The sequence below is a fragment of the Diplotaxodon limnothrissa genome, linkage group LG17, assembly GCF_057381915.1.
Source record: "Diplotaxodon limnothrissa isolate DT_005_m linkage group LG17, D_limnothrissa_male_GT1.1, whole genome shotgun sequence".
In the NCBI taxonomy this organism is placed as follows: domain Eukaryota; kingdom Metazoa; phylum Chordata; class Actinopteri; order Cichliformes; family Cichlidae; genus Diplotaxodon; species Diplotaxodon limnothrissa.
Window position 1 is genome coordinate 34,071,151 of NC_140612.1, and position 12,663 is coordinate 34,083,813.

General features: G+C 41.4%; 1 protein-coding gene across 1 annotated transcript; it reads left to right on the forward strand.

Moving 5' to 3' along the window:
• The first annotated feature begins 1,296 nt into the window (after nt 1–1,296).
• On the forward strand, nt 1,297–8,511 carry gxylt1b (glucoside xylosyltransferase 1b). The gene is made up of 7 exons (XM_085375580.1): nt 1,297–1,558; nt 2,622–2,820; nt 2,962–3,093; nt 3,243–3,494; nt 3,656–3,779; nt 3,896–4,068; nt 7,650–8,511. Exons 1-7 carry the CDS (start codon nt 1,368–1,370, stop codon nt 7,806–7,808), a joined length of 1,230 nt encoding a protein of 409 aa, XP_085231706.1. The 5' UTR covers nt 1,297–1,367; the 3' UTR covers nt 7,809–8,511.
• Nucleotides 8,512–12,663: the final 4,152 nt, after the last annotated feature.

Here is a 12,663-nt window from a genome sequence, read left to right on the forward strand (position 1 = left end):
TCACTTTGTTGCATGCAGGCAAAGGCATGTTGGGGCTTGCCTTAGCACTCAATATTGTAGTCCTGCACTTTTAATTTGAAAATTCAAATCAAGACTTAAATATTAAACAACCAGCAGCTCTGATGTTGTTATATACATCAGATAAGTGACCTTTTATGTCCCTTAATGAAAATGCAATTGAAATTCAGGGTTGTCAGTTGCAACCACATCACTAAGGATGATTTGTCACTTAAAGCCACACTGAATCAAAGACACTGAATGAGTCTTTTCAGAGGTGAGACCCGTGGAAAGTTGCTGCAGACAGGGGCTGGAGGGGGGAGGGATGGGGGAGAACTCTGCTATTCGCTCCCACCCTTCCCCCAAATGAGGGTCTCGACCTCCTGCTTCTGTTGAGCAAGCTGCAACACTAAACACACAAAACATAGATAAGATAAGGAAGTTTGTTGCTGCCGCCTTCAAAATAAAAGTGTAAAGACAGCCACGACCTGTTTCGGAGCATCAAAGCACAGAAAGTGAAACAGCATAAGAAGAAAAGTATAACTTGTAGACTTGTACATTTGTCCAGTTTTTAGTGTCGAAATCAGCTGTGATGCACACTCAAAACATAGTGTAAGTTTTTCAACTTAAATTGTTTCCCAAGAGGTCTTATTAGGCATGCTTTCAAGTTAGTTATTTAAACATGAATAAATAAAAATATTGATTGCCTTTTTAGTTAAGCAAGATTCTGACAATAAGCTACTGTGTCCAAGTTGAAGAATGTCATTTTGTTGGACATAAAGAGAAACTGTGCTCTGAATTGTTCTTTGTGTTCGTCAAGATGGCTCTGAAGTTACCTATTTCCCCATTTTTCTAAGTGTACTTTAAAAAAAAAAATTACGCAGGTTAGATCAGATAAATCCTTATACATACACAGTATCCAGTAAATAAATAAAAGGATCAGAACGGCATATATATATATATATATATATATATATATATATATATATATATATACTCAGAATTTTTAATTTTAATAATAGTATTATACTGAGTCAGAATAAATAATAAAGTCTTGCTATATACATCAAATCATATATTGTCTTCTTATTTTATTTTCTTAACATGAGCATAAAGTCAGATAAGTAAGACTTTTGACTGTTCTCCACAAACCTTTAAAGGTATAAAAACAACAACAACAACACCCCCTCCCCCCCAAAGAAAAAACAAAACAAACCACCGCCAGAGGGCGTAATTGGTGCTGGAATGAGTTTAATTTTGTAAATCCCCGCCGGAAGTGCGTTACCGCGGCGTCTAGCTTAGCGGTCTATGATTAAATGCTAGTTTCTGTGTAATGATTTCAGCTCCGAGTTGCGTTTTGAAACTGTATAATGCGGCGGTACATGCGTGCACTGATGCTGTGCATGGTGTTTGCCGTGTTTTCGGGCTTGTATGTTTACAGCAGGCTCTTTTACTCGGACGTGGCCGCCAGAAGAAACGGAGCAAAGAAGATTCTCATCCCACTGCGAGCGTCTGGAGCCAGGCGAGGGGTCACGGATAAAAACGCACTCTCGTTCAATTGGTAGGATTTTCAATGTTTTAATAAATCGAAACAACGTAGTTGTGCTTCACGGGACAAGCTGTAAAACTCAGAAAGCATGCTCAGGTACTCATGTGTAATCACTCAGGCTACAGGAATGCGACTCGGTCATAGGGAAGCTCAACAAGTAAATATTTAGACATGCTGCACAGTACCTGCTTAGGTTTGCACTTTAACGTGCAGGTCTCATGTATAAAAGATATGTGTCGATATGTCAGTGATGTAGGATCTGTGTAAACCACACATTGTGTGTCCCACAGCCATATCTTTGGCAAATGAATTAAAAAATGTGCTAGTACAAAAATAACTGACGTAGCCTAAATGTGTGTTTTTATCACGCTGCTTTAAATCAACATGGTGTCCACACATGGCTGTGTTTGCTATGGTTCAGGTTTGGGCAGAGTAAAGGAAGAGAAAAGTGGGTACTTCATACTAAATGGATTAAACATCTGAATAACGTGTTGATATTTTCTGTCACAGATTTATCTGAATAATCACAATTTCTACTTGTACCCAGAAAATAATGGGGGGAAATGGCTCAGGATACGTTTTAGATAGCGTCTTTGCATATTTAATCCAGCAGAGGGCGCCAAATACTGTTGTACAGCGTAGTGGTTTAAGTATCCCAGCCTGAAGCACAATTTTTGGGGAGATTTTATTTTCTATTAAGGGGGTTAGAAAATACATTTTGAAACACGTTTTTTAGTCCAGAATTTAAAAGTTTCTTTCACATAAGACAAAGAAAGGGACAGTTCTTCACCGTAGTGACAAATGACTACTTTGGGGATTTATTCACGATTAGAATTATTGGGTGCAGTTAAATACAGGCATGGCTTAAAACAACTACAGTGTGAGTGCTCTAGAGAGATCAAGTCACACTCACCAAATCCTCCACCCTTTGCACTAAAGGAATATAATAAATACTAGCTTGCCTCCTATATGGTAAGTTTATTACTGTTATAGGACTCAGATCATCTTGCCCAAAATATCTCGAGTGTGGCTCTGCCCGAGTGTAACGCACCTCCAATTACGTCTTCTCCCTCAGGTACATCATGCGTCAGCAGGCTCAGCAGGAGGCTGCTGGTACCAGGCCTGAACCTCCCATGCACTTGGCTGTGGTGGCCTGCGGGGAGAGGCTGGAGGAGACGCTCACCATGATTAAGTCTGCTGTGCTCTTCAGCGTCAAGCGCCTCCATCTGCACATCTTTGCAGAAGATCAGCTTCACGCCGGCTTCATTGAAGCTGTGAGTGGGTAACTTTGCTTTTGAAGCGTAACAATGAAACCTAACATTGGTAGCCATTTCTGTTGAGTGCTGATGATTACGAATGCCATATTGTGCATTACTTCAGGTAGCAAAACCAGTGCATTCATATCTGTGTTCCAGTTGGAGTCGTGGCCTGGTTTTATTCGCTACAGGTTCAGCTACAGAGTCTACTCCATCAGGTTCCCCAATGAGAATGCAGCGGAGTGGAAGAAACTCTTCAAACCCTGCGCTTCACAGCGACTCTTCTTACCTGTAAGCTGTAATATTATTTTAATTCTGAAGAGTGAAGTTGAAAAATGTATTCGTAGTGATTTTTATTTTGGATTACTTCAAGTCTGTGAAGTATGCTTTTCTGCACTTACATGAGCATCACAAATATTCCGTCTTTTGTCCTTTCCCAGCTCATCTTAGAGGACGTTGACTCTATTGTGTATGTGGACTCAGACATCCTCTTCCTGCAGCCGGTGGACCTCTTGTGGAGGTTCCTGTCTGACTTTAATTCTTCTCAGCTGGCTGCTATGGCTCCAGAGCACGAGGAGCCCCGCATCGCCTGGTACAATCGCTTTGCCCGTCACCCGTTCTACGGCAGGACGGGCATCAACTCAGGGGTCATGCTCATGAATCTGACACGTATGAGGAGCATGTTCTTTAAGGTGAGGTTGTATCGGTGTATTACCTTTAGTGACCACAAGATGTCCTCCTTCTCTAGTGGATTTGCACTCAAGTCCATGAAAGTGCCAGTGCGAACCTCCCTGCACCAAAACTGTAAATATAATCGTGTTGTGTGTGTGTGTGTGCTTGTCTGTGTTGACAGAATGACATGACATCAGTGGGGCTGCGCTGGGAAGAGCTCCTGATGCCTCTACTCCAGAAATATAAACTGAACATAACATGGGGAGACCAGGACCTACTAAATATCATTTTCCACTATAACCCTGGTATGACTGCACGCATTTAGACACACACTAAGTTACTAATTCACAGCATATCGTATCTGTAAAAGTGTACAGAATACCAAGTTTGTGCCTCCTTTGTCATCTGCTTCTGTCTGCAGAGTCCTTGCTGGAGTTTCCGTGCCAGTGGAACTATCGCCCGGATCACTGCATCTATGGCAGCAACTGTGCCTCAGCTGAGGAGGATGGCATCTACATACTCCATGGAAACAGAGGAGTTTACCACGACTACAAACAGCCTACTTTCAGGGCTGTTTACGAAGCCATAAAAAAGGTCAGCATGCCATGGTGTGTTTTTGGATTATGTGAGTGTTACTGGGATATTTATGCTGCTCAGAAAAATTAAAGGAACAATCGTGGTATGGTATAAATATGTGAGTGTACCAGCATGTCAGTGAAACTTCTGGATATTGATCTGGTCAGTTAAGTAGAGGGGGTCGATTGCTCCTTTTTCATTAACACAAATCAGTTTCAACTGCTTTGTGTTAATGAAAAAGGAGCAACAATGAGACAACCATGAAAAGAAATGGTTTCACAGGTGGAGGCTGCTGATAATTTTCCTTCCTTATCCTTTCTGAATATTCTTTCACTTGTTTTGTGTTTGGCTAGTATCAGTGTCACTGCTGCTAGCTTGAGGTGATACCTAGACCCTACAGACGTTGCACAGGTATTCCAGTTCTTCCAGAAAGGCACATCAATAGGTGCCTTTGCCAGAGGGTTTGCTGTGTCTTCCAGCACTCTCTCAAGAGCATAGAGAAGATTCTAGGAGACAGGCGGTTACTCTAGGAGAGATGAACTGGGCCGTAGAAGGCCCTTAATCAATCAATCAACAGGACCAGTATCTGCTGTTTTGTGCAAGGAGGAGCGGGATAAGCACTGCTAGAGCTGCAAAATGACCTCCAGCAGCCCACTGGTGTAAATGTCTTTGACCAAACAACATGAGCCTGGTCTGTCGGTGCCGTGCCATTTGCCATAGAATACCAGGATTAGCAGGTCCACCACTGCCGACCTGTGCATTTCACAGATGAGAGCATGTTCACTCTGAACACACATGACAGACGTGAAAGGGTCTAGAAACAGAAACGGCAAAAGACAGTCGTGTGTGTGTGTGTGTGTGTGTATGGTTTTAGGGGTTTTAACAACACACAGTGATTATATACTTTTTAAATCAAAATCAAATCACTTTTATTGTCACATCACATGTGCAGGTACACTGGTACAGTACATGCGAGTGAAATTCTTGTGTGCGAGCTTCACAAGCAACAGGTGTGTAAAAATACAAAAGACAGATATTGTTAGTGGAAGACAAATGGATAAGTTTACATTCATATGACAGAATGAAAAGCAGCAAAAAGCTAATTTCAAAGTGTCCCAGCTTTAAAAAGTGATGTGTTGAACCTTTTCAACGTATTGTAGCTGCAATTTAGCGCAACGTCTGATGGAAAGCCCTTTTATAGCCCCTCTGAACCCAGAGACACACCTCGTGCCCTGATTCGTTCCCCTCCTTGATGAGATTTCAGATTGGTGTTGACCCTAAAGACTAAAAGTGCTGGTGACTTCAGATTGTCTGCATTGGAAGACACAAATCTCCACCACTGGCAGAAGGTTGGAGGAAAGCTAATTTCTCCCACGAGGATGTTTATGGGTTGCTTACCAGCAGTGTAATGATATTGACGACATGAGTGGCATTTACTTAATGAAGCCATCAACACTGGGAGCCTCATTGCTTTCCTATTGAACATAGATCAGCGTAATGCCTTATCTATACCTTATCCTTGGCCTGCAGTTAAGACTGTGGCTTTCCAGGACAGGATCAATTATGGCAGTAGACACATTAACCAGCACTGTATGTGCAGGTGGAGACACCCACTCATTCTGCACAATACTTTTATAGATTTAAGTCTGGTTTGCCAGAAGGATGCAAGAGTATGGATTAGTCTTGTGCGTTTAATAGTTCCTGAAAAAACATTTCATGCTTTGAGCTTGTTGTACAGCTACACTTCATAGTAGCAGGACAGTACCATGTGCATTTACCAAGAAATGTATGCAAGTATGTATTGTCACAGTCACTGTTGTGAAAGCAGAAGCGCAGCGTTATCCCTGCAGGGTTGTGCTGATGGACGGTGATGTCAAGGATAGACGACCCCAGTCAAGGCAGCTTTTATCAAATTTCTTATCAAAACCTCCACAGTGGAAGTGCCACACTCCCTTTTCTGGTTGAACAGCACATGATGAATGAATACTAATACAGAGCAGGTGTGCAGTCAGGTGACTTGGGGCTGAGGCACAGTGATGATCGCTAGGGAAACGGTGAGAAAAGGCAGGTTCTGACGGTGCCTTTACTTTGAAATTTCAGGATGTTATTTACAAGACAAACTGTGGCTCAGAAGGAGCAGCAAGAATGAGAGCGTACGTCATACCCTCTAAATATGAGTGAGTTTGTAGACGTAGACAATAATAACAGCAGTCACATTGTGAGATGACTGCAAGACTACTACAATAGACCAATTTTCATCTCTCACATTTTGTGCCCAGGAACCACTGGGTTATGCAACTCGTGTATATATAAGCAGCTACACAGCAGGACAAAGGCTCCTGAATGCATCATTTGTGCTAATGCTAAAACTAATGATTTACTTCTTTCCCCCTTTTTTTGGTTAATATTTTAACCAGGATCTTTATTCTAGCAGTTAATATTCCCAATAAACCGGAGACGGTGTGTGTAAGTCAATGTCCATGCTCTGCATCCACACACAAAGAAGCGAGGGTACGGCCCCTCCCCGCCCCTGCCTCCAACACAGCACATCGGCCTGTCTGTCGTAAAGCATCTCCTCCCTCCCGCCGCTGCAAAAAAAAGCTGCGCCCAGGAAGCAGCAGTTAAATTTTTACAGCTGGTGGCACTTTTAGAGTTGGAGTGTTCGCACCAGCAGCGCCCCATCAGCCGCACAAAATCAATACACCCAACTGTAAATGCAACTTTATGAGCAGCGGGTGTGTATAAGTATGCACTCATAAAAACCTCTTGCTCTTTGTGACCGAATATCAGACCCAGTAAATGAGCTGGCATAAAAAATGGTAATTCCCCATTGATTTCCTCAGAGTATTGTAAAGGGCCCTTCATTATTGGGAAGACATGAAATTCTTCCTCTAATCCCTGGCTGTTACTGGATTGTAAGCCTATAGCATAAAACTGACCCCCATCAACACCCAGCGGTTTATGTGCAAGCCTGGCTGACCAATCAGATTTGGAGTCCCTCATGATTGAAGCTGATTTAGTTTTTAATGTATCTAAGGAAACGCATCTTCTGAGCACAAATTCAGCTCAGCACACCACTTTGCTCGCTCACTTGGGAAATCTGATCAGTTCTGCTGCTTCTCGTTTCACGTTTCTGAGCCAACTGCAGAGCCATAAGGACACTAGCATACTTAAGAAACAGAAATGGGATAGTGTAAGTTATTTTGCCTGCGTGTTGGACACAAAGGTCTCCATTACATGTGAAATGCCAAATTTGATATTGAGCTTTGATTCACACAAAGAGAATGTTCTTTAGTTTTTAGTGTTTTTTATGTTCTTTAGGCTTTTGTTCAAGAGGGAGAAATTAAATGAAACATGCGTTCCTCCTCTGGCTTTCTGTATATGCAGGGAGGTTTGCGCTCCTCGCTTTATGCCTTCCATATATTGGATTGGACAGGCAGAGAGGTCATAGAATACAGAACAGACTGCAGATTGAAATATCACGCGTCTTTTCTTTGTCGTGGTCCAAGCTGAAACAGATTAAAGCTTTGGAATTGAACTCAAAGTTAAGCTGAAAACACAAAGCCAGACTTAACGAAAGGCCTGTTTTGTCGTTCCAGTACACTTTCGGCACAGACCCAGTGACGTCTTTGTTGGAGCCTTTAGAAGAGGAACTGTTAAAAACGACACACACTTATTGTGGTAAATCACACACACTCTTTACGAAGAGACTGAGGAACAGTGTGGCAAAGATCAACAGGAAAACTCGGGAGCGGTGACGAACCTGAAGGACAATGACGGGACACGGGCTTTATGGATGATGAGCTTTTGCAAGGAATTGAAGTCGTACCTGCTGATCTTGAAAGCCTAAACACCAAAAAAAATCTAATGAGTGAAACTTTGTCATCAGCTGCTTGAGTTGAGGCAGCTGGGCTAGTCTTAGACTGAGACTAATGACTGCTCAGCTCTTGTAAACCACCAAGAGTGACGCAAAAGCTCTAAAATGGACTACAATGTAGAACAGGCCAGACGGGCTTGTAACAAAGCTCTGATCTTGGCCGCAAATTGAAACAAGGACTTCGCTTTTTTTTTTCCTTTCATGAATTTTTAAAATTGAGAACAGAAGATTTTTTTTTTTTTTATTCCATATTGGAGAATTTATTTTGAACCTTGTGAGCCACAAGAGAAAATAATCTCATCAAAACTGGACAAAAAGGCTTTCTGCAGCGCTCAGTTGGAGAGGCACATGCACTGGACCACTTTTCTTTTTTTGTTCAGCTTCCAGAAACCACTCAGCAGTTATTTATGAGAAAGGACCATGGAAAAAAAAAAATGCGTACAATGTACTGAAAGCGTGTGTCAGTATACACATGATGGAAATGTGAGTTTAAAAATGGGGTGAAATAGCTGTCTAAATATATATTAGCATATAGTTGTGCTGAAATAATTCTGGTGAATGTGCAAATAAGCTGTGAGCTCTTTCCTGATGCCAAAGTATTTGTTTGTTTTAAATAGTTTTTGCACTGCTGGGTGGTTTTTTTTTTTGTTTTTTTTTATTGTTCAAATTTAAAATGTTATAACTGCGAGTGTGTATGTGAGTGTGACGGTTTTGTGACAGTAATGTGCGTCATTGTTTTGTTATGTTCAAAATAAAAATGGATAAAGATCATTTCAGCTTGCGACCACTAGAGGGCAGCAGTTTTTCATGTGCTCACTAGTGCCTGTAGAAGAAGTTTACCCTTTGATGGGGAGAATATCAAGTAAACTGCCATAAAGCAATATTAAATAACTCATCAGTCTGGAATGTAAGTTTCTTGGTATTATTTAATAGGAAGACAAATTCAAGCATCTTATGTTACGTTTAATTTTTAGCCGTATAAGGCACTTGTCAGCTCTGCCCGTCTCAGTTGAAAAAGTGATTCCAAGGCTTCTTCTGACAGATCGATGGACTTGCCAATAATCTATAAACTGGCCTTCCGAGATGCTGCACTGGCCCTGCCTCAGTATCTGAGGTGCTCATAAAGTGTAAGTGATGGCCCAATAATACAGCTCTATAGATGTCTGTCTGTTATACGGAGATGAGTTTATGCTTATTCCCATTAGGCGGGGGCATACAGTTGTCCATTTATAGCCTGAGAGGTAGTTTGATTTATTGCACCAGAGATATCCTTCATTTATCACAATATATCCTAGAGCTTATCAATTACCTTTATTGACCTGTGTGCTTAAATGCAACACGTAACAGTGCCGGGTCCCCAGAGAGACCGAGGGAGAGGGGGAAGACAATGGCTCGAACCGAGCACCATCTTGAAAAATTCAATATGTCCATCTTCCAAGGTTTCATTTTCCCGAAACTGCGTGTTTTATATCATAATAAATAACTCTGGTTTTATGTCTTTTTGTGCTCATCGCGGATGGGAAGAGAAACTATTTAAATATGTGACCTCTAGTGTTCAGAGTGGTTCGAGTGGAAGATGCAGAGGGGAAAAAAATGGGCACATCGCAAAATAATTAGATGTGTCTGTTTGCGATGGACAAAAAGAGAAATAATGGGGAGGGAGGGGTAAATCCAGGTAAGGTCGGCCATTTTTCGCTACTGTCACAGGACAAAATGTTGAAGAGGAGAGATGAGTGCACTGCAGGAGGACAGAGAAAAGGTTGATGGAGTGTGTTGGTGATGAAGGAAAAGAACGAGGCTGTCATAGCCAATACAGCAATTAGAGCACTTTGTTGCTTCAGAGCTTTATCTTTTGAAGGTTTTTTTTCTTCTTCTTTTGCTTGACAACAGAGTTGAACCTCAAAATAGTATCATCAAAAGAAAAAAAGAGAAGCAGATTCAGAGAGAAACATATTTCAGGTTTATGGGCTGTCTCATGGAAGAAACAACACACTGTTTACTAATTGCATCTCTTAACCAGCACAAAAGCACAGTATCCTACATTTCCCTAAACATCCGATGAGCTGTTGGGTTACCCTACGTGCTGGAAGTTGTACTTATGAGGATTTATAGATAGACGTTTAGATAAAGGTTCACAAGAACAGTCTGCTGTGAATTAGGCAAATTTTGCTGCTGATCTGTTTGCTATGTGTGGATGGAGGAAGAGACACTAAAGCCCATTTCAAACTAGCGCACGTTACCATGAATGAATCTGACTGCATCTAAATATGTTAATTACATGTTTGAATGAGCCGTGTAGGTCACTGTTGGCATTTACATCAGTTTCAGGACTTCACAATTAATGTCTCATTAATTGATACACACGAGATTCCAGTGATAGATGACTCTTGTGTGTCTTTGTGAGTCTCTCAACCCACCAAAATGCCATAAACAGCAATGAGGCTTGTATTATTACTAATCTGGCATTAACATGCACATCTTATCCAACTGGCAAAGTTTCTTATTTGCAGCAGCACTGTAAATTTGTAAATTTTTGGTATTGCTAGTTTAAAAGTCCCTTTCTAATAAGCATGTGTGGAAGTGGGGGATAGAACAGCTGTTTTGCACCTATGGCACTGTGGCTCTCCATCAGTGTGGGTATGTCTGAATGAGGCTTTGAGAAATGTTAATGTAAAAATAAGATAAATCTGAATGACAGACTGATGAAAAGGGCTTTAGAGTCTGCAGCTGCTGTGATATTTCGGTCTTGGACTGTAGTGATGAATGACACACCAACACTCAGAGACCTGCGCAAGGCTTCAAAAGTCTGATGTGATGTGCCTGCTCATACAGGACCACAGATTAGGAGTCACTTGTGATCAGAGTTAACCGAAGAAACAAGGACATCCAGCTTGGAGAAACATAACAATGTACACAACTGTTAATCTTCAGAAGCTTCAGAGTTTATACGTTTATTCTGGCATTTTCACTGAAAAAGAAATCACAAAAAATAAAAAGTGAATAGAGCACTTCTGAAAGTTTTTAAAATGTTCGCTGTAGGGTGAAGTGTCTTGCCCAAGGACACAACGACCGAGACTTTCCAAGCCGGGGCTCGAACCAGCAACCTTCTGATTACAAGGCGAACTCCCAACTCTTGAGCCACGATTGCCCAGCCACTAGTGTTGCTGTGATTGGCAAATCATCTATCCCATGCATCAATCCATCCATTTTCCCATCCATGCTCCATCCATCCATCTGTCCATCCATGGTCCATCTGCCCGTGCTGTATCATCCATTCGTCCGTCCGTCCGTCAAAGCATGCAGGAAGCTACATGGCATGATTCAGTAGCTTGCAGAACCAACTTTGGCAGCAGTAACTTGAATTTATTGTTTATATACAACGTTATCAGCCTCTCACATTGTTGTGGAGGAATTTTGGCCCTTTGTTTGATTGAGGTTTGCAGGCATTACTTATTCACAGCTTTCTTAAGGTCCTGCCACAGCATTTCAATCGGGATGTGGTCTGGACTTTGGGTGGACCTCTGTAGTACCTTGATTTGTTCCTCTTTTTTTGGCCATTCTGTTGTAGATTTGCTGCTGTGCTTGAGACAGTTGTCCTGTTGCATGATCCACTTTTATCAAGCGTTAGCTGTCAGACAGATGTCCTCACATTTTGTCCTCGAATACTTTGATATACACAGGAGTTCATAGTCAGATCTGTGTATTTGGTCCAGGTCCTATGCTGCAATGTAGGGTCTTGTGTTTTGATCAGATCCAACTTTGCAAATCTAAGTGCTGCCATGTTGTCTTTAGAGAAGAGGCTTTCTCCTGGCAACCCTTCTAAACCAGCCTACTTGTCCAGCCTTTTTCTCAATATACTGTCATGAAGTTGAACGTAGCTCTTGGTTTTTTGCAGTTTCTCTGAGCATTGCATTTTGGACTGCACAGAGTTCTGTTAAGACTTCTTTTTCACATGACTGTAAATACCATGAAAAATCTAGGCTATTAATAGTGACATAGTTAAATTACTTTAACTACTACTAATTTGCTGAACTACCATGTAATGTTGCTTTGATTATAAGTTCATGTGTCGTATCTTTAAGTCGTGCACAAGTTTGCGTAAATCCTTTAAAGATGAGATGAGTTTGCTTAAGTTTCTAAGTAAAGTCAACTTAATTTAATCGATAATATTAAATTAATATTAACTTAAAGTAATCATGCCTTTCTGTTGTGTTTATTAATACTCATTTGTCCATAAACACCGAAAGAAACAAAAGAAATCATCACGTTTTGGAGCATTTCTTACTGTTGAGGGTTTTGTTTTTAAGTTTTGCTCTTTTGTTATACTTATGAAATCTGGCATACAGTATATGGATACATAACGTACACATATTCAAACATGTACGCACAGCAAACAAACATAACATGCTGCTATACTATGTGCAACTCCTGCTCCCCACATTGGAGACGTATACGTGCACCGCTGGATTGCACAGCAGGGTGCCATTTAAATCTAACGGGGTTTACATAGAACTCTCGCAAGACATGAGAGAGAGAAAGAGAGCATTACTAAGCCAAGATGTTCCCCACAAGAAGCATGTCATGTCTTATGCTTATTTACGCGCGTGCAACTCCAGGGTGCGTTTGATGCCCAGTGCGATAGAGTATGACATCTCCTCTCACACTGACGCTGAATTTGTTCCACTGATAGAGAGTGAGGGGAATTTCTGCAGATTGGTTCATTTTCTTCACGGCTT